General features: G+C 38.2%; 1 protein-coding gene across 7 annotated transcripts in view; it reads right to left on the bottom strand.

Annotated features, from left to right (window-relative positions):
* The window catches only part of tcf4 (transcription factor 4), a 176,311-nt gene that overhangs the window by 74,580 nt on the left and 78,789 nt on the right, over positions 1–22,942 (bottom strand). For 6 of the 7 annotated variants that reach the window (XM_028024561.1, XM_028024557.1, XM_028024560.1 and 3 more), the window contains 3 exons: positions 21,639–21,697; positions 6,255–6,381; positions 4,845–4,894 (listed from right to left, as the gene is read on the bottom strand). In XM_028024561.1, the coding sequence (XP_027880362.1) occupies positions 4,845–4,894; positions 6,255–6,381; positions 21,639–21,697 (236 nt within the window). Of the gene's footprint in view, positions 1–4,844; positions 4,895–6,254; positions 6,382–8,407; positions 8,487–21,638; positions 21,698–22,942 lie in introns of those variants that run through there. The other variant, XM_028024564.1, reaches the window with a different exon arrangement.

Genomic DNA, 22,942 nt, shown 5'->3' with positions numbered 1-22,942 from the left:
TTCCTCCATCATTCAGACGACATTAGCAAAGCTCAGAGGAAGAACTGCAGACTTTATCAGCACGGACAACAAATTAACCAAAACAATGATATCTAAAGGAAAAAAAACAAAACAAAGAAACTCTGCAACCTGCTAATGTTAGCAACTGATGCCTAATTTTCTTTTGATTACAAAGACGTCCCACGCTCTCCTCTCAAGTGACGTTTAATTGTTTCTCAAAGTAAATCATCAGCTCAGCAAACTAAATTTGAGAAACAACAATAACAAACTTGCAGCGCAGGGAGACGGGGAGAAAAAGAGAGACAGAAATGAATTAATTAAAGGAAAAAGAGCCATTTTGTCTGCGGTTGATGTGAAACAGAGATGAGAGAAAACAGACAAGAGTTTTCCCCTTAAATGGAGCATATGGGAGGGCAACACAACAATGAGGAAAACAACTTAAATAACACTTGTGTGTAATCATGCAAATGGAAAAGATGTGCAGAGAAAATGTCTGTTTCTATTCTCTTAATGCGCCTGAATAACAGAGGGGGAGGGTTTCAGCACAAAGGAAATGTTACCTAACCCATAAAACAATAAAAACACGAGGCTGTAAAGTTCTGCAGCCTTCAGGATGTCAAATATCACAGAGAAACCTAAAAATCAGACGACTATTATACTCCTGTCTACAGATAAATCTGGTTCAAACCCGTCAAATCTTCAACAAATACCTACAAGCCAAATATAATCGTCCAAAATACGACTAAAGCTAAAAATTTGATGAAGAAATCAACAAAATATATTTAAGGTTTTCTCATGGTAACTAGAAAATAGAGGAACGGCGCTGAAGAGTCACTAAAAACATGAGGAAGAGGCTAAAAGGAAACAGAGTTGGACCTAAAACACAACAAACAACTTCAATCATCATTTAATCAGAATATACAGAATATAATATAACATTTAATTCACTTCAACTCCAACAACTGCTAACAGTTAGCACAGGTGATGCTAACAGTGAGCGTACTCTGTTGCTAACGGTAACAGAGTACGCTCTGTTACCGTACTCTGCAAGTATACAATACAAAACACAGGTCATAATGTTTGTAGCTAACAGTTAGCATATTTAGAAGAAGAAGAATTACTTTATTCATCCCAGCAGGGAAATTATTTCGCAGTTACAGCAAGAATCTTTTATACACAGATTAACACACACACGACGGGAGCTGCGTCTGCAGGCAGCCAGCTGAGCCGGCGCCATTTTTTGAAGGAGGACATGCGGCAAAGGTCGTCGGGACCGGGAACCCGTGACGTCTGCGGGTCTAAGGCCTCCAAATGTGGGGCGTGCTAACCCCCTCAGCGCCACTACAGCACGCCCCAAATTTATTAGCTAATGGCAACATATTAGATTGCTAACAGGGAGATGCTATTACTGCTATCAATTAGTATAGCTGGTAGCTAACAGTAAACATATTTATACTATGTTGTTAACAGTTAGCATGGCTAATAGCTAACAGTTAGCTTACTTGGTAGCTAAAAGTAACTGCACTAGATTGCCAATATAATGTATTGCTACCATTTAGTTTGATTGGTAGCAAAACGTAAGCATGCTAGGTAGCTTATGGTAACTATACTAGATTGCTAACAGTGAGTATATCATATTGCTAACAATAAGTTGCAATACTAGATAGCAGTAAGTACATTGCCAGTTAACAGTCACTATACTTGGCTGCTAATGCTAACTATAATAGACTGCAAACCGTTAGCATACATGGTGGGTGTTGATACCTACATTAAACAGCTAACATTAAGTATCCTAGATCGCTAATGGTAACTTTACTCAATAGCTAACGGTGAGTACAGCCGGTAGCAATCAGCAGCTAAACTCGACTGCTTAAACTAAAATAAATGTAGTAAAATTTAAAGACTTTAAAATACTTCTTTATGGATTAGCACCACAACACATTAAAGATCTGCTGCTGTTGTCATAGCAACCCCCAGACCTCCCAGCTCTTCTGGTTCTGCTCTGCATCCCCAGAACCAGAACCCAACATGGAGAAGCAGCATTCAGCTTCTATGCTCCACAAATCTGGAACAAACTTCCAGAGAACTAAAAAACCGTCTAAACACTGAGATCTGTTAAATCAAGGCTACATTTGATTAACATCACCTGGAACATCATGAACTAGTCTGTGGTTTTTAACCTCACATCGCTGATTTTAATGATTTTTGCTTGTTTGTTGTTTTATTACAAGACAAATTTTGCATCTTTTTGGCCTTCTTGGTGTTCCATACCCAAGTAGCAGGAATGTTAAAGTGAAGAATGTGTCAAATTTAGCAACACAGAGTGAAATATAGACACTTAAAACCACAAATTATTATTAGTTTACACAAATCTACACAATGAGCTTCACTGCAGGCTGGAGGCAAAAACACAAAGACACAGAAATGCAGCTTTTGAGCAAAACCTCCACTAAACACCATGCTAATATAGCGCTTTAGCATTAGCTTCCACTAAAAAACATGCTAATATAGGGCTTTAGCATTAGCTTCCACTAAAAAACATGCTAATATAGGGCTTTAGCATTAGCTTCCACTAAAAACCATGCTAATATAGCGCTTTAGCATTAGCTTCCACTAAAAAACATGCTAATATAGGGCTTTAGCATTAGCTTCCACTAAAAACCATGCTAATATAGGGCTTTAGCATTAGCTTCCACTAAAAACCATGTTACTATAATGCTTTAGCATTAGCTTCCACTAAATACCATGTTATTATATCTCTATAGCGCTAGAGTCAAATAAGTACCGTCTTGATTTAGCGTTTTAGCGTTAGCAGAATTAATATTTATGATTAGAGTTAGCGTAGCTACATTTTTAGCTCGTGGTGCCAACTGCTGGTGAATATTATGGAATAATATCAAATAAATATCAGATGTTTATTCTGTCCCTCCAGTATTTCATCAGTTTTGTAAACAGAAATAATTGGCATTTTAAAGTCGAGTTCTGATGAATTTAGTCAACAGAAAGTCACAAAGTTTTTATATTGTCTGTAATTACAGACAGAAACAACAGCAGCTCCTGGAAACAAGATGTTCCTGGAAGTTTGTGTTTTAGTGGTTTGGTGTTCAGAAAGTTAGCAGCTCTTCTTCTTCAAAAAGAAATCACAGAAAACAGAGCAGTGATTATGAAACCAGAACCGGTGGCTCTACAGAACCAACTTAAACCTGCAAAGCTTCGGCTTCATTTTCTGCTCCCTTGCACAGCAAACCGGCGCCTCCTGCCAACAAACCGGTGGGAAGTCGGGCGATGGCGGCCCGGACGGATCCAGAACGCCGTCGACAACCAAACTATTCGCTACCAGCAACATTTAGTGGAGGAAGAAGCTGCAGAACCAGGAAGAAAAAACGCAGCGTTCCTGCAAGAGGCCACAGATCGTCCAGAGAAACTGCAGTTTGCAGGTGGAAACAGCAGAAACGCTTCCATCAGGATTTACTGATGGAAAATCCGACCTCTGACCTGGACTCTTCAGATCACACTCATCTTTCTCTTCCTGTCCTCCCTCTCCTGCCGTTCGCTCTTCTCTCCTTCCTCCGCCGAAGGAAGGAAGGACAAAACGGACTCCCGCCGACACGCTGCATATTCAGCCATCGTTAACGAGCAAAGACCCGAGCAAAGACCCGAGCAAAGACCGATACAAAAAGAAAAACCAACTTCAACACAAACGCCGAGATATTAAAGAAATGCTTCAAATCTAAAACCAAACAGCAGCAAAAGCAGAAAACATGGAACCCGAATGCTGCAGCAGCATCGATGTTAAACACAAACAGAGACGCTCTGCGATCCGATAAAACCGTCTGCGATCAAACATAACGCTCCCCGAAACACAACTGGAAGAAAAACAGTTAAAAAACAGAAAATAACTGAAAGAACCGAGAAAACATGGATCAACAGTGAAAAAACAAAATCAAGTTTTAACTAATTCAAGAAGTGAAATAAACTTCTAAATAACTAAAATGTAATAAAATGCAGCAATCGCTATAATTATAAGCTATAAAAATGGTAAAATCTGTAAAAAAATAAAATAAAGTAAAAGAACGTCAAAAACGTTAAAACAATCAAATCTATAAAAAAAACTTTAAATCATGAGAAGCGCAAAAAAATATCAATATAAAAGTTTAGCTTTAAATTACAGGTACAAAAATTAAATATAAATAACTAAAATCTGTGAATACTTTTCAATATTGAGCATAAAAATAAAAAATTTAACTAAAACGTTTAAAAAATAAAACTCTTCAAAAACTTTAAGAAGTTTTTAGAAAGCATAAAAGCTAAACACAAATCTGTAAAAATATTTAAGCTTAAAAATTAAAATAGTCACTGCTAAAGCTGTAAAACATTAAAACACAACAACGGTAACTATACAAACTATTAATACGTTCAATGTTGGCCACAAAAATTAAGAAATTAACTAAAAATAATGTAAAGAGAAACTTCTTCAATAACTTCTAAAACGGTTTCAGAAAACTCAAAAGCTAAAAAACTGTAAAATATTAAAGTTAGAAAACTAAATATTTTGACTGAAAAAGGAAAAATAATTTGTGTTTAACTTGTGAAACTTGAAATTAATTGCAAAAAACAAGAAACACCCTAATAAACAAAACCATAATGAAACATTTGAAACATTAATAAACATATTACAATACAATAAACATCCTCTGTTATTTATAAACAAACTGCAGATCATAAAACCAGAGAATCATCATCATCACTTTGTCCATACGGAAGCCCAGCAGGGACATCCTTCAATCCCACAAATGAAAGAAAACATCAGCACTTTTTATTCACCAAAAACCAGCATCACTTACTGAGGACGGCAAGCCGGGAGGGACCTTCCGCACTTTTTTTGTGTGGACCTCTGCAAGAGAAATAAAACAGCAAAAGGTGATTTTAAGAGGCGATTCCACTTCCTGTCAACAGGAGCGCCGCTCAGAAAGACGCTTCGGAGGAAAAACAGGCAGGATAGAGAGAGCAGCACAAAATAGGCAGAAAATAGAGAGAGCGGCACAAAAAGAGGCAGCAGATAGAGAGCGGCACAAAAAGAGGCAGCTCCTGTAATATTTATATTAGTGTTCAGAGTTTCTCTCAAGGAGACGCTACTATTAATTCAGAAGGTGAGGCTGTGATGGGAAAATTAGCTGCGTTTTCTATTAAAGTGTATGTGTGTGTGTGTGTGTCTGGGCGTGCATGTGGAGGTGTGTGTGTGTGTGTGTGTGTGTGTGTGGGCGTGCGTGTGGGGGTGTGTGTGTGTGTGTGGGCGTGCGTGTGGGGGGGTGTGTGTGTGTGTGTCGTCTGAAGGCTGAAAGCCCCCAAGGTTTTCGTTATGTCCTGTTTTCAAAGCGACCAAACACGGTTCGTCTCCGTTTCAGCCAGATGTTCGCTGCTCACTGATTGGTAGAAATTTAAATCAGGACGGCAAAATATTCTAACATCAATAACCAGGGTGACACATTTCAACAAAAAATATGTTTTATATTCAGCATTCAGTGTAAAAAAATAGAAGCACAATTTAAGCTGCACTTAACAGGAGAACTCTGCTTGTGTTACTATATATTTTATTAATTAGCGTGTAATTAACATTTTATTCAGTTAAAAATGTACATTTACTACACTGCTAGCAAATTAAATAAAACTAAGCAATTTTATGTGCAATTGTTATGGCTGTATGTGGAGATTATTCATGAATTTGCAAAAAAAAGGACAATATAATATAAAATTACTTAATTTTATTAAATTATATAAAAGTAAATGCTAAATAATGAAAATAAGAACATCCTAACAATCTGAATATTGAAATTAGTTCTGTATTTAACATTAAATAAAGCGATAAAAAGCTGTTTTTGTCATTATGAAGCTAGTTCTAATTAGTTCTATGTATTTATTTATGAAAATAAAAATGATTACAAAAGTGTTGGCCTAATAAAGCCACTGCCAGGAATTTATTTAATAAATTGCTAAATTTATAACATAATTTTGAGATTTCTGACTGAAAAACATTTTATCCATTTATCAACCTGTTGGATTTGTGTTAATGTGTCTTTAAAGACACAATTTAGAATAAAAAAATAAATAAAACAAAAACATCTCATTAATCAGAAACCTCAGGTCCCACACTGGGGCTGAGAACCTCATGTTGGAAACCTCTGTGATGTTTCAAAGAAAAATAACATAAAAAATCTTTTGATGTAGAAAAAGTTTTAAAGGAACAGGAGCCTCACCCATGGCGTCCATGTGCAGCGCTCTCCTGCGCGGGTTGGACCCGTAGTGCTGGTAGTACTGACCCGCCGGCTTGGTGGGCGACGCCGCGCTGGGGCTGCCCATCGCCAGCTCGCCGCCCAGAACCGCCTGGAGGGTCAGGAGAGGCGGGCGACCGAAAACACAACAGAACCAGAGAAACAGACTCATTAGCATCATTAGGCTAATTATGTTAGCGTTATTTAGCACTAGATAATTAAAAATTATAGCATCAGCTAAATAATTATCAATAACAAAAGGAAAAAACTGCTCAAAATGAAATAGATCTGTAAGTCAAACATTTCACTAAACCTCAACACCAAGAAGTTCTAGAAGTTTTTATTCAGAACAAACAAAAACATTCTGCATCCGCCTAGTTCTGACTTATTTATCTAAAACTGAACAAAACAAAAACTAGAGCTGGAAATTTGAATTTATCATTGCAAACATTAAAATCACAACTATATCCAAACTTCCCTCCATATTTTTCAGCTAAACGTCTCTTAGCATTACCTGGACCGCTGTGAGAATCATTTCAAGGCCTTTAAATGGCCCCCGGGCCACATTTTGGACACCATTCTTAACGTTTTCTTTGCTCTAAAGGGAAAAGTTTGGATGTTCTTCCAGGCTTTGGCAAAGCTACGTTTTCATCAAACCACCACAAAGTCATGCTGTATCCCATTAATGCCTATTGATGCATATTTTACACACAGTAATAAGTTCACTGGAAGCTCTTCGCCACCATCTAGTGGTCAGAGTTACAACTAGCTCATTGGGACATTTAATATCGGCTTCTAGGCTTTTTGTGCAATCGTTAAATACGTCTCTACACAATTTTGGCAGTAAAAAGTCAAGTATTAAATTTTTTTATGAATACAAAAAGATTTAAACATTAAAGAGTTAAAACAACCACAGTATGATACTACCACCACCTTGTGCAGCAGTTCCTACACTGTTTTGCCTCTCCATACAACTACTCTATGTTTTTATGATGGAAAGCATTTAGAACTGCTTTGTAGCTGAAATGAGTTATATTATATAAGATTGATTGATTGATTGATTGATTGATTGATTGATTGATTGATTGATTGACTGATTGATTGATTGAAACCTCTTTTGACAAATTGAAAAACAGCTCATTCTCTTGATTTGACTGCTGAGTCTTCAGAGTCAAAACAAAATATCTGGACAGAAAAATTTTCTCACTGACTTGGAACTAATTTTCAAATTAAATGACAAATTGGTTTGCTATACATTGCAGGACGGCCAAGTAGCTTTTAAAACCTCACATTTACAACATTTATCAACATAAATAATATTATAGGACACCAGGATCAGGACTGTAAAATGTTAGTTTTCATTATTTAATAACATAAAAATAAGAATATTTGTATGTTTCTGGTACGCCTGTAAATCTGATGCACAAACTACAGCCGCTAGCAACAGAAACGTCTTCTCTGGTCCGCTGGATTTTAATTTCTGCTTCAAAAATCGATCCGACTGGACGCTAGAAAAGACTATTGTTGTGTTCAAGTTGTGCTAAAAGATGTTAGCCTATCAGTGCAGCTACGATAGCCTAAATTAGCATCTGAATGCTAAGCAGGAAGCAGCCAGCGCCCACATTTCTAAAGAAGCTCCATGAATGATCAGGACTTCCTGAAACCTTATTCAATAATTTATCAATTCTTATTTTGTAAATAAACTGCAAAAGCACAAAATCTGACCAAATATTTTTACTTTAGGTTCTAATGCAAAAATCTTAATACACTTAAAATAAGAAAAATCAAACTTTTCAGGACGAAATTTGAGCTTTTCAGTAAATAATTTCTTAAAATTGATGTAAAAAATAAAATTAAAAAAGTGTTATTTCAAGTGCTACTAAAAATACTTCATAAGATTTGCAGAGTACATAAGTTTTTCCAATTAATTTTGATTACTTAATTACAGACTTTGAAATAAACTGTATTAAATATTTTAATTGAGTAAAAAGTTATTTGAGAACTTACTGCAGGTTAAATCTCCATTCTAGCTCCAAACTCCTGGTATAATTTCAGGTGTGAATATCTGGACCGGAGCAGAAACTAACCGAAACAAACCCAGAAACGTCACAGATGTGTGTTTTTCAGGCCGATCCTACCTGGAACCAGCAGAACCAGAACCATGACGTTCACCTCCCGACTCAAACCGACTCCGACTCTGAGCCGCGACTCTGTTTACGCCTCACAGCGCTCCCTCTCTCTCTCCCACACACACACACACACACACACACACACACACACACACACACACACACACACACATTGTCCCGCTAATTAAGTTCAGTGATTTCTGCAGCAACAAGTGGCATCTGGGCCGATTCAGGCAGAGAGAGGGTTTCTTTTTTTATTCAAAGTGGCGCAGAAAGTTTGTTGGAGGTGAAAAAGAAGCCGCCTCTCCCTCCGCCCGTAAATAGACTCCTCTGACATGTTTTTTTCCCAGCTCCTCGTTAAGTAATTAGCGTGTGGTGTGTTTTAGGCAGAGGAGTGTGTTTAGACTCCGGGCGCGGAGGAGGGAGGGTGTTTTCTCTTTCTCTCTCCTCCTGATCTGAATTCTCATCAGCGAACCTGTTCCGTCTGAAAACAAAAAAGTTAGCGCAGACTTTTCTCATGCTAAGCAGGGCCTAAGTAGGCCAATTACAGGGCCGCCCTCGGCCCCGGGGCCCAAAAACAAAAGGGCCCTTGTCTTAAATAAAGTCAGCCAGACAGAAAGGCGCACAGTCGCGCAGTGTTCCCGCCGCCCCGGTGGGGCTCGGTGCACGCCCGCCATCGGGGCTAAAAGGAGGTTCCCACTAAAACAAAAAGGGTCTCAGTGATTGTGCTCGCCTTTCTTTCTTTTCTCCTGCAGAGAAACCCGAGCGTCAAGCCAGGTCTCCACGGCAACTAGACGGGGTCGCCGAGGCAGGAGGACGCCCGTCTGGCCCGACTGCATCTCGTTACCTGGACCGTATGCTTCTCGACGAATTAAATCGGAAATAAACGTCGCAGTAGCAGTTTGAAAACGCGCCGTCCGCACGGGGAAGCACGGTGGAGGCTGCATCATGACGTGGGGAAGGCGAGTCCAGAACAATTCTGGTGGAAAATCAGTGACTCAGAGGCCATTATCACTCTTTAAAAGGTTTTAAAACGGGAAAGACAGGAAGCACACTGCAAAAATACAAAGTCTTACAGTGTATTTTCTGTCTATATTATGGAAATAAAACAAAAGTAACTTTTCAGTAAAACATAGAAGCTAGTTTTACATCAATGACACCTTAATATCGATTTTAAAAAGTATCAGTTCCTTTTATAACAAGACACTTTACCATGTTAGAAGTGACATAATCTGTCAGTTGAACTAAGACTTTAAAAATCAATTTTAAGGACATTTTGGCTAAAATAAGATTAAATCTTTGCTGAAAAGTTTTCTAGTTTTTTTTCCCCCAAATGCATTAAATATTTGCACTAGAAACATCCAAGGAAATAAATAATAATTTTCTGTCCCACCATCACAAACATAAAAGGAGTTCTGCTACAAGCTAACGAGGTGTTCACTGCAACGCTTCATTCATGGAAATGTTTGTTTTTGAAAAGCTTTTAGCTCTTTATTTACAAGGAAACAGCGTCTAAAGGTTGGGCTGAAAATGGTTCTCGTTCGTTAGCATCCTGCAATTTTTTTATGTGCTTAGCAGTTTAGTGTCAGTTTTAAATAATTTTTTTGAACATTTTAAGTAGCTTAGCACTAGTTTCTGGTAATTTTCTAAAGTGTTCAGCGATTTAGCGTTAGCTTCTGCTATTTTAAAAAATGAATTTAGCAGTTTAGCAATGTATTAGCTATGTATTTTATGTTTTCAGCAGATTAGCTGAAAATATTAGCTTCTGTTCATTTTAAATAAATGTAGCAGTGTAGCATGAGCTTCAGTTAAGTATTTGATGTTTAGTGTTAGTTTCTGTACATTTTTTATGCGTTTAGCGGTTTAGCATTAGCAAAGCTAATATTCTTGTTTAACAAATTAGTGTTTAGTGAACCTAACGTTAGGTTAGCTATGCTCACCACTGACAACAAGTACTGCTGATTTTAGTACAAACATATATTCTCCATTTCAAAAATGGGGGCCATTTTGAAAAGTGTCCAACAGCAAAAGGAGAAAAGATCAAGAAAATATGTATGATTTTTAAGGTTGAAAAATTCATCCAATTGGTGACATTAAATCTTTTTTTCATGAAAAATTAAATATTGAATATTTTTGTTGTCCATTAATAATTGTAACTTTAAGGTGTTACTTGTTGTATGTTACAGTTTTACAGTGTCCAGTTCAGTAAATATCAGGACAACAAGACACTTCCCGGAGTTTACTGGAGCGACTGTTAGCTAAGCTAGCGTTACACACTGTGAGCAGAATAAAAGTATTTCTCCATTTTTCAAATTTTTTTCCAAAGGTTTTCTAAATTAAAATCCTTTATTGACCAGACAACCTCCACAGCTTCTTCGTCTCGGCTGGTTTTCTCCGTGCAGCAGCAGCAGCCTCCGGGTCCGACTCCCTCAGGAGTGTGTGTGTGTGCGTGCGCGGGGGTGTGTGTGTGTCAGCTGGCGTACAGGTGCGCCGCTGCCTCGCCAGCACTTCCTGGTAATTAATGACTCCTTCCTGCCTCCTCCCTCCCTCCTTCCTCGCGTCTCTCATGCTGGAAATTGATGACACGTGAGCGCCGCGCGAGGGCGGAGGAGGCAGTCGCTGCGGTAACGCTGCTTGTGTCGGACTCAGGCAGCCATCCATCATGGAGGACGGCTTCGTTCGTATCTGCATGCGTTTATTTTTGTGCGTCAAGCGATCCGGTGGTGTGTCGGTCCGATTGGTTGTGTGCGCCGTGCGTCTCCGCCTCGCTCTCTGGTGATCCGTCTTGGTTATTATGGTCTGTATGAGCAGCTGGGACCCAGTCGGCAACGGCAACGGGTTTCAGTGGCAACGGAACGACGGATGGGAAGCTCAACAAGCCGAGGCGGGTTTATTAAGATGTCCAGTTATTTGTTACTAGAAGATTGGATTTGATTGGTTCTGGCTGAGGCTGGTTGGCCAATCAGAGAGCTCGGATTCGACAGGATCACTTCCTGTCGGTCCAGAAGGTCGAATACAAACAGTTCAACCAAAATCAATAATCAATAATGAACAGAGCAGCAATATTTCTTTATCTTAGCATCAAGTAAACATCCAACCGTACATCATTCAACCATCCAGCATCCGACTTTGAATCTATCCATCCATCCATCCATCCATCCATCCATCCATCATCCATCCATCCATCCTTCTATCATCCAACCAACCATCCATCCATCCATCCATCCATCCATCCATTCATCCTTCTATCATCCATCCATCCATCCATCCATCCATCCATCATCAATCCATCCATCCTTCTATCATCCAACCAACCATCCATCCATCCATCCATCCATTATCCATCCATCCATTCATCCTTCTATCATCCATCCATCCATCCATCCATCCATCCATCCATCCATCCTCGTCTCTCTGGGTAAATGAAGACGGCAACATGTTGCTCAAATGTTTTAATTGTTTTGAGCGGCAGCAACTGAAAATGCAACAAATGTTGCAACTTTGACCTCCAATCTCAGGTGAGAGATTCTGTGAGGTCTCAGTTGGACTATGAAGGTTAAAAATGGCTTCTAGTGAATCCTACAGTTGCCGGACCGTGGGACTCAATGACTGGAGCTGGGAAGGAAACCTCAACAGAAAAACCAGTTTCAACTGGATCTGGGTTCAGTTCTGGTCAGTCATGTCCAACAATATCTGAAAGTTTGAGTCTGTTTCCCCGTGAAACCGTCGTAGATTCATCCCATAAAGTAAACAACCAAACCAAAAACGAAGCAAACGCTTCAGAGCAGGACTGACTTCAACAAGACGTCTTCCTCTGTCTTCCATCGGCTTCACACGCTAACAGCCAATCACACACAGCGAGCAGTTCAAAGCATTTCTCCTTAATTAGCGCTCAACGCTTGGCTTGACAAATAAATAGTGATCATTTAAGAACACTTAGAGAGGAATCAGACAGCACATTACACCTCGCAGTATCTGGCAGCATCCTAAATGCAATTAAAAGGATGGAAAGCATGAGGTGGGGGAATTCAAGATGAAGGGAGGAGGAAATATTAAGGACAGGAGGGAGAAAACAATTAGCCGAGTGTTTGGTGAGATGGAAAGGTAAAAAACAGAAAAATACAAACCATGATGAATGACAGGAGAGAAAGGAAAACCAACACAAGACAGAATCATGAAAAAGCAGCCAAAGAGGCGTAGAAAACCAAATATTTTAAAAAAACAGTTGAAAATCAGATGGAAGAAGATAAAATGGATCAAGAGATAAATAAATAAATGATAACTGAGCAGTTTGTTAGCAGTTCAGTGTTAGCTTCCAAACATCTTTTTTAAACTTTTAAGTGGCTTCCGGTAATTTCTTAATATGTTTAATGCTTTAGTGTTAGCTTCAGCTACTTTTTAAAATGCATTTAGCATTAGCTTCAGGTAAGTATTTTATGTTTTCAGCACATTAGAGTAGCTTCCAAAAATGTTTTATGTGTTGAGCAAGTTAGCATTAGCTTCTGCTTTTATGTGTTTAGAAGTTTAGCATTAGCTTCTGCTTTTATGTGTTTAGAAGTTTAGCATTAGCTTCTGCTTTTATGTGTTTGGAAGTTTAGCATTAGCTTCTGCTTTTATGTGTTTGTAAGATTGGTGTTAGCTTCTGGTAATTTTTTAAATAATTGTAGTAGTTTACCATTAGCTTCAGTTAAGTATTTTATGTTTTAAGCGGTTTGGCGTTAGATTCTTTAAAATTTTTGTTAATGTTTTTAACAGTTTAGTGTTAGTTTCTCCTATCTTTTAAATAAATTTTAAAGTTTAGCATTAGCTTAAGCTAAGTAATTTATGATTTCAGTAAATTTGCTTTAGCTTCTGCTTTTAAATAATTGTAGCAGTTTAGCATTAGCTTCAGTTAAGTATTTTATGTTTTCAGCACATTAGAGTAGCTTCCAAAAATGTTTTATGTGTTGAGCAAGTTAGCATTAGCTTCTGCTTTTATGTGTTTAGAAGTTTAGCATTAGCTTCTGCTTTTATGTGTTTAGAAGTTTAGCATTAGCTTCTGCTTTTATGTGTTTGGAAGTTTAGCATTAGCTTCTGCTTTTATGTGTTTGTAAGATTGGTGTTAGCTTCTGGTAATTTTTTAAATAATTGTAGTAGTTTACCATTAGCTTCAGTTAAGTATTTTATGTTTTAAGCGGTTTGGCGTTAGATTCTTTAAAATTTTTGTTAATGTTTTTAACAGTTTAGTGTTAGTTTCTCCTATCTTTTAAATAAATTTTAAAGTTTAGCATTAGCTTAAGCTAAGTAATTTATGATTTCAGTAAATTTGCTTTAGCTTCTGTTTTTAAATAATTGTAGCAGTTTAGCATTAGCTTCAGTTAAGTATTTTATGTTTAATGTTATAGTTTTTTTATGTGTTTGGTGGTTCAGCATTAACAATTTAGGTCTGAAATGCATGACACACTTTTCAGATTTTTATTCTTAAAAGTATTTAATTTTTTCTTCTCGACTTCAATAAATATGTTAAAAGTGAGGAAAAAGTTGAAAGGGTGTGAATACTTTTTGAAGATAAACGGAGTGAGACGTCGTCCTTTAATAATAATAATTTTAAAACGTCCCTGGGTCGTCCCTTAATCTGTCACAGATAAGAATCCGGAGGAAGAGGAAAATATCCGCTGACTCTTCGTCGTCTGATGGAGGCTGGATGTGAGGAGTGTGTGCGATCTGCCGGTGTGTGTGTCAGCTCTGCAGTGTGGATGTGACAGCTCAGCTCTGTTCGGTGTCTGTTACCAGCTGTTGGCGCGCGGTGTGTGTGTAACGTGTGACAGCGCAGCGTTTGATGTTCGACACATCAGAGAGAGGAGAGGGTTAAAGCGGCTGACAGAGGAGCTCCCCGCGTCGCCTCGTGATGCCTGACAGAAACTTCTGGAACAAACCCAACCGCCTGGCGCACAAAGCAACCAGATCCGCTGACCTTAAACCGGTTTTACCTCAACTTCACCAGATACTGGCCTAAACAAAACCTGTCTCGCAGCAGGAAGCAGACCAGAGATCTCAAAAAGCAACTCATCGCATCATCATCTAAAAAAATTCAAGAATAGATATGGATTCAATTGGTGACATAAATCACAATATATGTTACAGTTTCAGATGACTTCTTTTTAGATTGTCATCTTTCCATCAAGCAAATATATTTTCGCTATTCCAATTTGCATAATTTCAGTGGAAAAGCAGCTAGTGTCAAAACAACCAAACCCTTTGAGCGACCTGTTCCCCTCCTGGCCTGTGGGGGCGCTGCACCAAGAACCACTGAAGGATACAACACAAAAACCTCTGAAGACACTGAGAGCAACTTCCTTCACCAAATGGAAACTAAAATGGAGTTGTCAAATTTCATTGGTTGGAAGATTTCTCGAGCCATTTTTTCAGCTAGCGCTAGGCTAGCGCTAGAGTTTTGGTTGTATTTACCCAGAATGCCCTGCGCTGTAGTCCACTTCCTGTTTTTTGGGGGGTCTCTGGTCTGCTTGACGTTCACATATGCATTCAAACCAAACCTGAATTCACGTCATCTGAATTAAGACCGGTTTTTGGAGGACCAGAGGTCAGAGGTCGATTAGCATTCACATCAACCAAACCAGATTTTCTAGGCAGACGGACAGGAGTTGGATTAAAGCGATTTGTCTATAAACCTCCATCTGGGTTGGGTTGAAGTGAACTCTGGTTTAGTTTGAATGCATATGGAAACACAAAGCGGGCCAGAGACCGCTCCGAAAGCAAGAAGTGGACTACAGCGCAGGGCATTCTGGGTAAATACAACTAAACAACGTGCTAGCCTAGCATTAGCAGGATAAATGGCTTGAGAAATCTTCCAATTGCTAAAATCTGACACCTCCATTTTTACTTCGATTTGGTGCAGAAGGAAGTTGCTCTCAGTGTCTTCAGAGGTTTTCATGTCATTTCCTTCAGTGGTTCTTGGTGCAGCGCCCCCACAGGCCAGGAGGGGAACAGGTTGGTTTGACTCAGAGCAGAGAGAAAGAACCACAGCAGCTGGAGATGCATTTTTGTCCCAAATTAAACCATTTCTTCCAGACTATCGGGTAGGGAAACCCTCACTGAGTGGAACAAGATCTTTTCTGTAGGCCAAAGTTTTCCAGACCAAGTCCATCTGTTCAGCAGATGAAGGTGGACCAAACCCAACTCTTCCATTTTGGTTTCATCGTTAATAAATAATGATTTTTATGAGATCTGTAGATATCATAAAGGGCTGTGCTTCCATTTCACCCTGACTGTATCTCTAACAGCTTAATAATTTCACACAACATGGAAACAGTAAACAATCCTCTGGGTGGTCCGGATACCAAAACACACACACACACACACACCGTCAGCTGTCACAGCTCAGGCGTCGACACACACAGGCCTGCGCGCGCTCGTCTGCATTAAGGTGCGTTAGTGATTGATGGCAAAAACAAAATAAAGCCGAGTCGATCTGTGCGGTCGGCAGATGAGACTAAATGATGGCTGAGAGTCTCTGGAGAGCCCGAGCAGCTGGATCTGCGTGTTGAGCGTTCGGACCTGGAGAGCAGCTGGAGAGGAAAACGCTCCGATTTATGAATCAAAACTTTGGTTTTTACTACGCAAATAATCTCCTAATGCTGCCTAATAACATGCATACACAACAGTAGTTATGCTGGTGCACATACTGTATTAAAACAGCAGTTATTACTTTATTAATGCAGAGATAAATATATGGAGCTAAACTGGGGCCATAAAGTTTGTTACCAAAAATAATTATTTAAATCTGAAAAAAAAAAAGTTCAAAATTGATTTTGAGATCAGGTTTTAGGTTTTTCTTTTCTTTCTTTTTAGTTTCAAACTGATAAAAACCAGACAACCAAAAACTGCAGGTGTATGGAGCTAAATGGGTGCCATCAAGTTTATAAACTAAAAGGAAAAAGGAACTTAAACGTCTGACCTTGCTTGGATTGGAGGCAGAGCCTCAGATAGGGGATACATATGGGGTGTTGAGTCATGACTGACAGCTCAACACAGAGACTATACGGAGCTAAATTATGGCCATAAAGGTAGTTCCAAAAACATTTTTTGAAACTGAAAATAATTTAACTGAAAAAAAGATTTGAAACTGAAAAAACTTAACATGTTTCACTGATAAAAACTGGTTTTAACAACACAACAGAAAACCTTACTGGAAAAAATATCACACGGATCATTTTGCGTAGCATTTTCAGTGTGAATCAGACACAGGATCAATATTCCGACGTGAAATCTAAATAGAAAATTGGAAAAGTCAAACTGGGTTTGGATAAAAACCATAAAACCCAACATATAGAAGCAGCATTCAGCTTCTATGCAACACAAATCTGGGACAAACTTCCAGAAAACTGCAAAACGGCCGAAACACAGAGTGCTTCAAATGATGTCTTTAGAGCCCTGCAGCTCGGCGTAAACAGGTCAAAGTTTCCGAAATCCTTTAAGTAAAATTCCTTCACTCATAAGCTGTGTTTCCATCACAAACCTCTACAAAACTGTTAATATTCCCAAATGTAATGTAATATATAAATTAAATATGAAATGCAATATGTTCAGAGTTATGGTCGTCCAACTACTTCCTGTCTGTCTTCTTCGTGGTTTCTGTCAGTAGTAACATCCGGTTGTTGATCATGTGACTCGTGAAATGCCAAAAAAAAAATGTTTCCATTACAGCTTTGTGAAATAAACCGAAACCAATGCAGCCAAAAAAAAAACCTTTTCAAGAGTTTCTCAAAATTAACGCGTTTCCATTCAGCAAATTTATTTTCAAAAATTATGCAGTCAGTGGACAAACTGCTACTGTAATTAATGTTTTTGCACTTTTTTCTTCCCAATGTTTGCCGATTGTCTGCCAGAAGTAAAAGCTAATTATTCTCTTTTTCCATACTTGTGTTTTATTACCAATAACAATAAGCTGAAATAACTTCTTTTCAGGTTTTCTACTCCCCTGAATTATAAGCAATTTCATAATTATAGTAATTGTTTTTAAAAAATCTGATTTTCTGCTGTGAATAAACACTGCAGAGCAAACATGACAGGAAAATCAAAGTATTTAAACGTTTAAATGTGATTATACGAGTGAAAAACGGCATGTTTGGAGCTGAACTGCAGCTTTGTGGTGAAGTTCTGTTGGAGAGCCATTACTCCGCAGTCTCTCGAACCGACAGATTAGATCTGGGGTCAAAGGTCAGCATGTTTGAAGAGCCTCTGGAGTGTTTAAAGGGCCATTTCAGCTCGTGGAGGACTGAGCGAGGAAGCTGCTGCTGCACCTGCGGAGGTCTGAGCAGGTGATGAAAACTCGGCCTGCTGCAGCTTATTGACGCAGTTTGCACCCCGTAATTCAAATCCATCTACATACATTTCCCTCATGCGTGTTCGCATAATGTCTGAGGCAGACGCATATTTATGCAAACGGCTGATTTTATGTGCCTGGATTTAAGTGCACATGTTTGCATTTCAAGACTTAAAAAATGAAGCCTTCAGTCATTTTTAATACTTTATTTCTTGTAGCATTAGACGCAGGCTGCGGCCCAGTCAAAGTCACATGACTACCCTCCTTCAGATAGCAGCCATGGGTGGGATGTACGACCCAGGATGATGCTTCCACCGCCGCTTTACGGCTCCGCATCACCTCTGAAATACGCTAACAACAAACAAACAGATGATCTCAACTCCAGCAAAGGAATTCAATAAACTCTGGACCCGAGACGAAGCAGCAGAAGATAAAGCTACAACACATTCACTAAAACACAAAGTATTACCAAGTATTTTTAATCTAGTTTCTAGTTTAATACACTTGAATTAAAACTAAATGCTATCACTTCACAAATGTTCATCTATAAATCATTAATAACTGTTTATTGTGAGAAGGATGCTAAAAAAATGAGAATGCCAGTGTATCAGGCATCTTTGGGGGTAAAGTTCAAAACGTTGATACAAACTGCCTCCAATCAGGAATCAGAAAAGCAAACTGCTGATATAAACATGGATCAGTGAAAACCTCTCCGCCCCGCTCTACGTTTTATTTTACTCCTGCTCTCTCTCAATCTTTCACTAACAGCCAAGGATGTTGGACCTCAGCCCAGCATGTAAATTAATCCAACAATTTCCATCAGGAGCCATTCAGACTCTGGAGCAGGATAATTTGACAGCAGCCCAGTCGGAAAATGGCCAGAGACGCAGCGATGTTTGATTCATTTAATATTTCTACTCTCTTCGGGTTGATGTCGTCTCAGACAAAAGCCGCAGCTGGAAGGAAGAGGAGGCTGGAAATGGCAGATCAGGACGGAAATGTTACGACTCAGTCAGGATGACAAACATTTGGTTCCTTAAACGTTCAGGTTACTTCCTGTTAGGGCCGGACAATAAATCAATATCGATATCGATAGATAATACACCCGATTCAATATTCAATATATAGAACATTCACTGAAATCCAATCCAGAACCGCAAGGCATTCTGGGAAATGTAGCTTTCTAGCTAAGCTAAGATGGTGGAATCAACTAACTCATTTGCTCTTTGGTTGCCTAGCAACAACCTGCTGGGTAACAGGCAGTTTCAAGTTCCAAACAACAGTTACAAACCCTAACCCTGGGTTTGGTCCGAGTGAACTCTGGTTCAGTTCCAATACATACGTGAACACCAAGCGAACTGGAGATCACATCAAAAGCAGGAAGCGGACTACAGCGCAGGGCATTCTGGGTAAATCAAACACAAACACATTAGCCTAGCACTAGCAGTAGAAATGGCTTGAAAAATCCTCCAATAGCTAAAATCTGATGCCACTCCATTTTTGTTTCCATTTGGTGAAGGAGGAAGTTGAGCTCAGTGTCTTCAGAGGTTTTTGGGTCATTTCATTCAGTGGTTCTTGGTGCAGCGCCCCCATAGGCCAGGAGGGGAACAGGGTTTGTTGGTTTTAAACTATTGTGAAAATAGAATAAATGTTGCAATTTCCGTCCCGAATCAAACCGAGTCTACCAGGCTATCAGGTGGGGAAACCTTTAAATGGTTCTTTTGCAAAATGTACAGGATATTAGTGGTACTACCCATAAATCTGACCCGATTTCCTTAATTTTTGGTGAATAAAAGGTGCTAATATCTTTCACATTTCTGCAATTAACAATAATGTTGACATCTTAGCAACTCTGTGTTTATATTTAGCGACTTTTCAGATAATAAAAAAATGGTATTGAACTATAAAGTGAAGATCAGTGATCAGCCAGAAAACTACAAACTCAAATTACTGGCCAAACCTTTAGCATAAATGTCTAAAATGACTTTCCATTCCAGAGGTTTTTCCAAGAAAATACAAACTCTTTTTGAATTTATAGATCATTTTGACTGAGAGAAAACTTTATCTCACCAAACAATCCCTGTACAACTTATTTTCTGAAAACCGGTGTCAGATGCAGCACCAAGAGGCGTCCATAAGTGTTTTACTGAGCAGATCTAATTTTCCACAATTATCCTCCAGCTTTCATCTCGTCTGAAACTCAAACCTTTTTGATCTGCAGGAGATCTGATGAATTCATTTCACTTATTCATGAATAATCCGCAGCACCTTGTAGCATAGCATTTTCGCCATGTGTGAATCATGGCACTTTGATAAGCCTTAATTATTATATGTTGGTGACAAAAATAAACAGAAATCCACAACATCAGACCGCACATTTCCAACAGCTTGCACTGGGATAAATCTTATGCATTTTCTAAATTGGCGGTCATCAAAGTAGAGCCAACACTTGAAGACTCTTTCTGTTTAATATTCCAGCAGCAGAATCAAAACGCAACATCTGTACGTCTTAATTATCAGCAGCACTTTAGCATGAATGCATATGCTCCACCAGAAATGAGCAGAAAACGAGAGCAGATTCAAAACAAAGCTTTCACCAAAGTCCTAATAACACCTGCTGCTATGATCTGCAAAATATCATCCTTGCATTTAAAATTAATTACAGTTAGTTTGTAAAGTTGGAAATAAGTGGCCACGTTATGAGCCTCTGTGAGAAATATAAAAATATTCCTCAAAGATGTTGTTTATGAGGAAGATGGACACATCAATCAATGCTTTTCTGTATTTTAAATTTGAATAATCGCACATAGATACATACAGAGGTCATGCAGTTAGGATATCAAAACTTTTCTAGGAAAAATATAAATATAAATATATATATTTTTCTTTGTTGATTCATTTTTGTCCATCTCAGGCAATCGATTCTAATATCTGAACAAACTGTATGAAATGCTTTAAAATCATCTGGAGGATAAAACTGGTTTTAATTGGACGGATTTGAATCAAATGTTAATAATTTAATACATTTGGACTCTTTGTAGGACTAAAACAAACTGATTACATATTATTTAATTTTCCTTTGGGATCTATACAGTGTTTTTGAATTTGAATACATTTCAATAAAATGAATTTACAGAGTAAATTCAGGAGCAGAAAACCGTTATAACAAAATATAGAACTGATTAAACCAGAACGTTTCTCAAAACAAAACTTAAAACTGGTTATAACAAGAAACTTTATCATTATAGTGAGATAAAGTTGTTAATATAAAAAAAAACTTGTTAAAATGAGAAACTTTTATATATTATGAATAAATATAATTATTTTCCGCTTTACAAATTGAACTGGATGAAATTTTAAATTGAATTTATTTATTTGGAATCAAGTGGAAATAATGAGGTTAGAATTTGATTATATGGAGCAAATATTTTTACTTTAGCAGATTCAAATAGTAATAGAAACAAGTTTATTTCAAATTAAACATAAAAATGATTTGAACAACTGTTAAAGAAATAATTTTCGTTTATTGGGAAAGGATTAACTGGAGTGAAATCCAAGTTCAAAACAAATGATCTAAAACCGAAGAACTTTTATTCTGAATTAAATCATGATTGGAATGAATTTGGTGATAACTTCTTCACTCTAAAGTAAATTAACTTCAGTAAATGTTGATTTTTCAGCACTTTTACATTCTTTCCACCAGGTTTTGATGAAGAAGTGGTCTTAGAAGCTGCAGGATGATTTTGTGGTGGTTTATTGTCATTCAGGACGTTAAAGTGATGAACACCCAGATTGCTCTTGAGTTTTTGCTCCAGTTGAGACGTTTCCACCCACAGCGACGCAGCAACAGAGGCCAGCGTCTTGCCGGCTTCTCGCCTGCTGGGCGCCGATAAAAGACACATTTAAAGTCTCACTGACCTGATGGCAGTGTGGGTTGGACTCCCTGCCGTACGGGTAAGAACTCCTCTCCGATTTACCTACATGAGAAAAAGACAACACAGTTTGTAGTCATTCATTTCACACTTCATTTCATTTCTCTCTCCTGTGTTGAAAGAGGTGAAACTTATGTTAGAAATCATATATTTACCAATTTATTCTTTATATAACCAAACATAGAGAAAACAACATGGACGTTGGTTGGGATTAGCGCAAATGTTACGTGCAAATACTTGAGACGGCCTCTAAAAAGGCTGATTGCACCTAAATACCTAAATATGCTTTAATATGCGCAGTGGAAACCGTCTCAGTGGTTCAGCCAATCAGCATCAAGGAAAACAAATGGCGCTCCTGGATTGGCTGGTTTGCAAACGCTAGCTAGTAGCGTGTCAACTAGCATGTAGCCAAGTTATCTCGGCTCCCCAAACTGTATTTTCTTTTAAATATTTTAGATCTATGATGAGATCTGCGAATAAACGGATTTTCTGCAAATTATTGGAAGAAAATTGTACAGATTCTGAACCGCGAATAGCTGAGACTATTCTAAACTACTTCCATGACTTGTAACAAACTTCAATGACGTTACAGAGTACATTTCTATTAAATGGTACTTTCAAGGGTTTACAGTTTACATCAATGAACAAAGAAATTCCCCAAACTTTACGATTATCTTCATGAAACCTACAGATTACGTTCCTAAAATTTACAAATTACTTTCTAGAACTTCTAGATTAATTTCAGAAACTTTCTGGTTATATTATGAGGTAACCTGGAGCCGTACTTTAAAGAACAAACACAAAACTTGCTGAAACTTACAGGAAACTCTCCAGAATATAGATACTATTTCTCATAAATTAACTCTTAATTACCTTTCTGAAACTTAAAGACTGCTAGCAGGAACTTAGGAAGGATTTTTCTCAAACTTGTGGGTTACTTTCCAAAACTTGAAGGGTGCTTTCCTGAATTATAGGTTGTATTTCAAACACTAATTTTACAGAATTTACAGGGACCAGAAACTAAAGTTACTTTCCTTGAACTTGCTATTTTTAGAGAACGTTCAGCATCAGGACTTTCTGGAACCACGTTAAAACTGGGCTGCATTAACCGGTGAATAAATACTTGGTATTTTTTGGAACACAGTTTGTCTAACAAACTTTATGGGTTAATTTCTCAAACTTTTCAGGGTCATTTTCCAGGTATACTTACAAGTGTGAAATTTACAGACTAGTTTCTAAACGTCACTTGTCCAAACGTCGAGTGACGTTTTATAGATAATGTTTACATTT

This window comes from Xiphophorus couchianus, chromosome 8, assembly GCF_001444195.1.
Source record: "Xiphophorus couchianus chromosome 8, X_couchianus-1.0, whole genome shotgun sequence".
Taxonomy (NCBI): Eukaryota; Metazoa; Chordata; class Actinopteri; order Cyprinodontiformes; family Poeciliidae; genus Xiphophorus; species Xiphophorus couchianus.
Note: the sequence above shows the minus strand (reverse complement) of the source record. Positions and strands in the feature narration are given on the sequence as shown.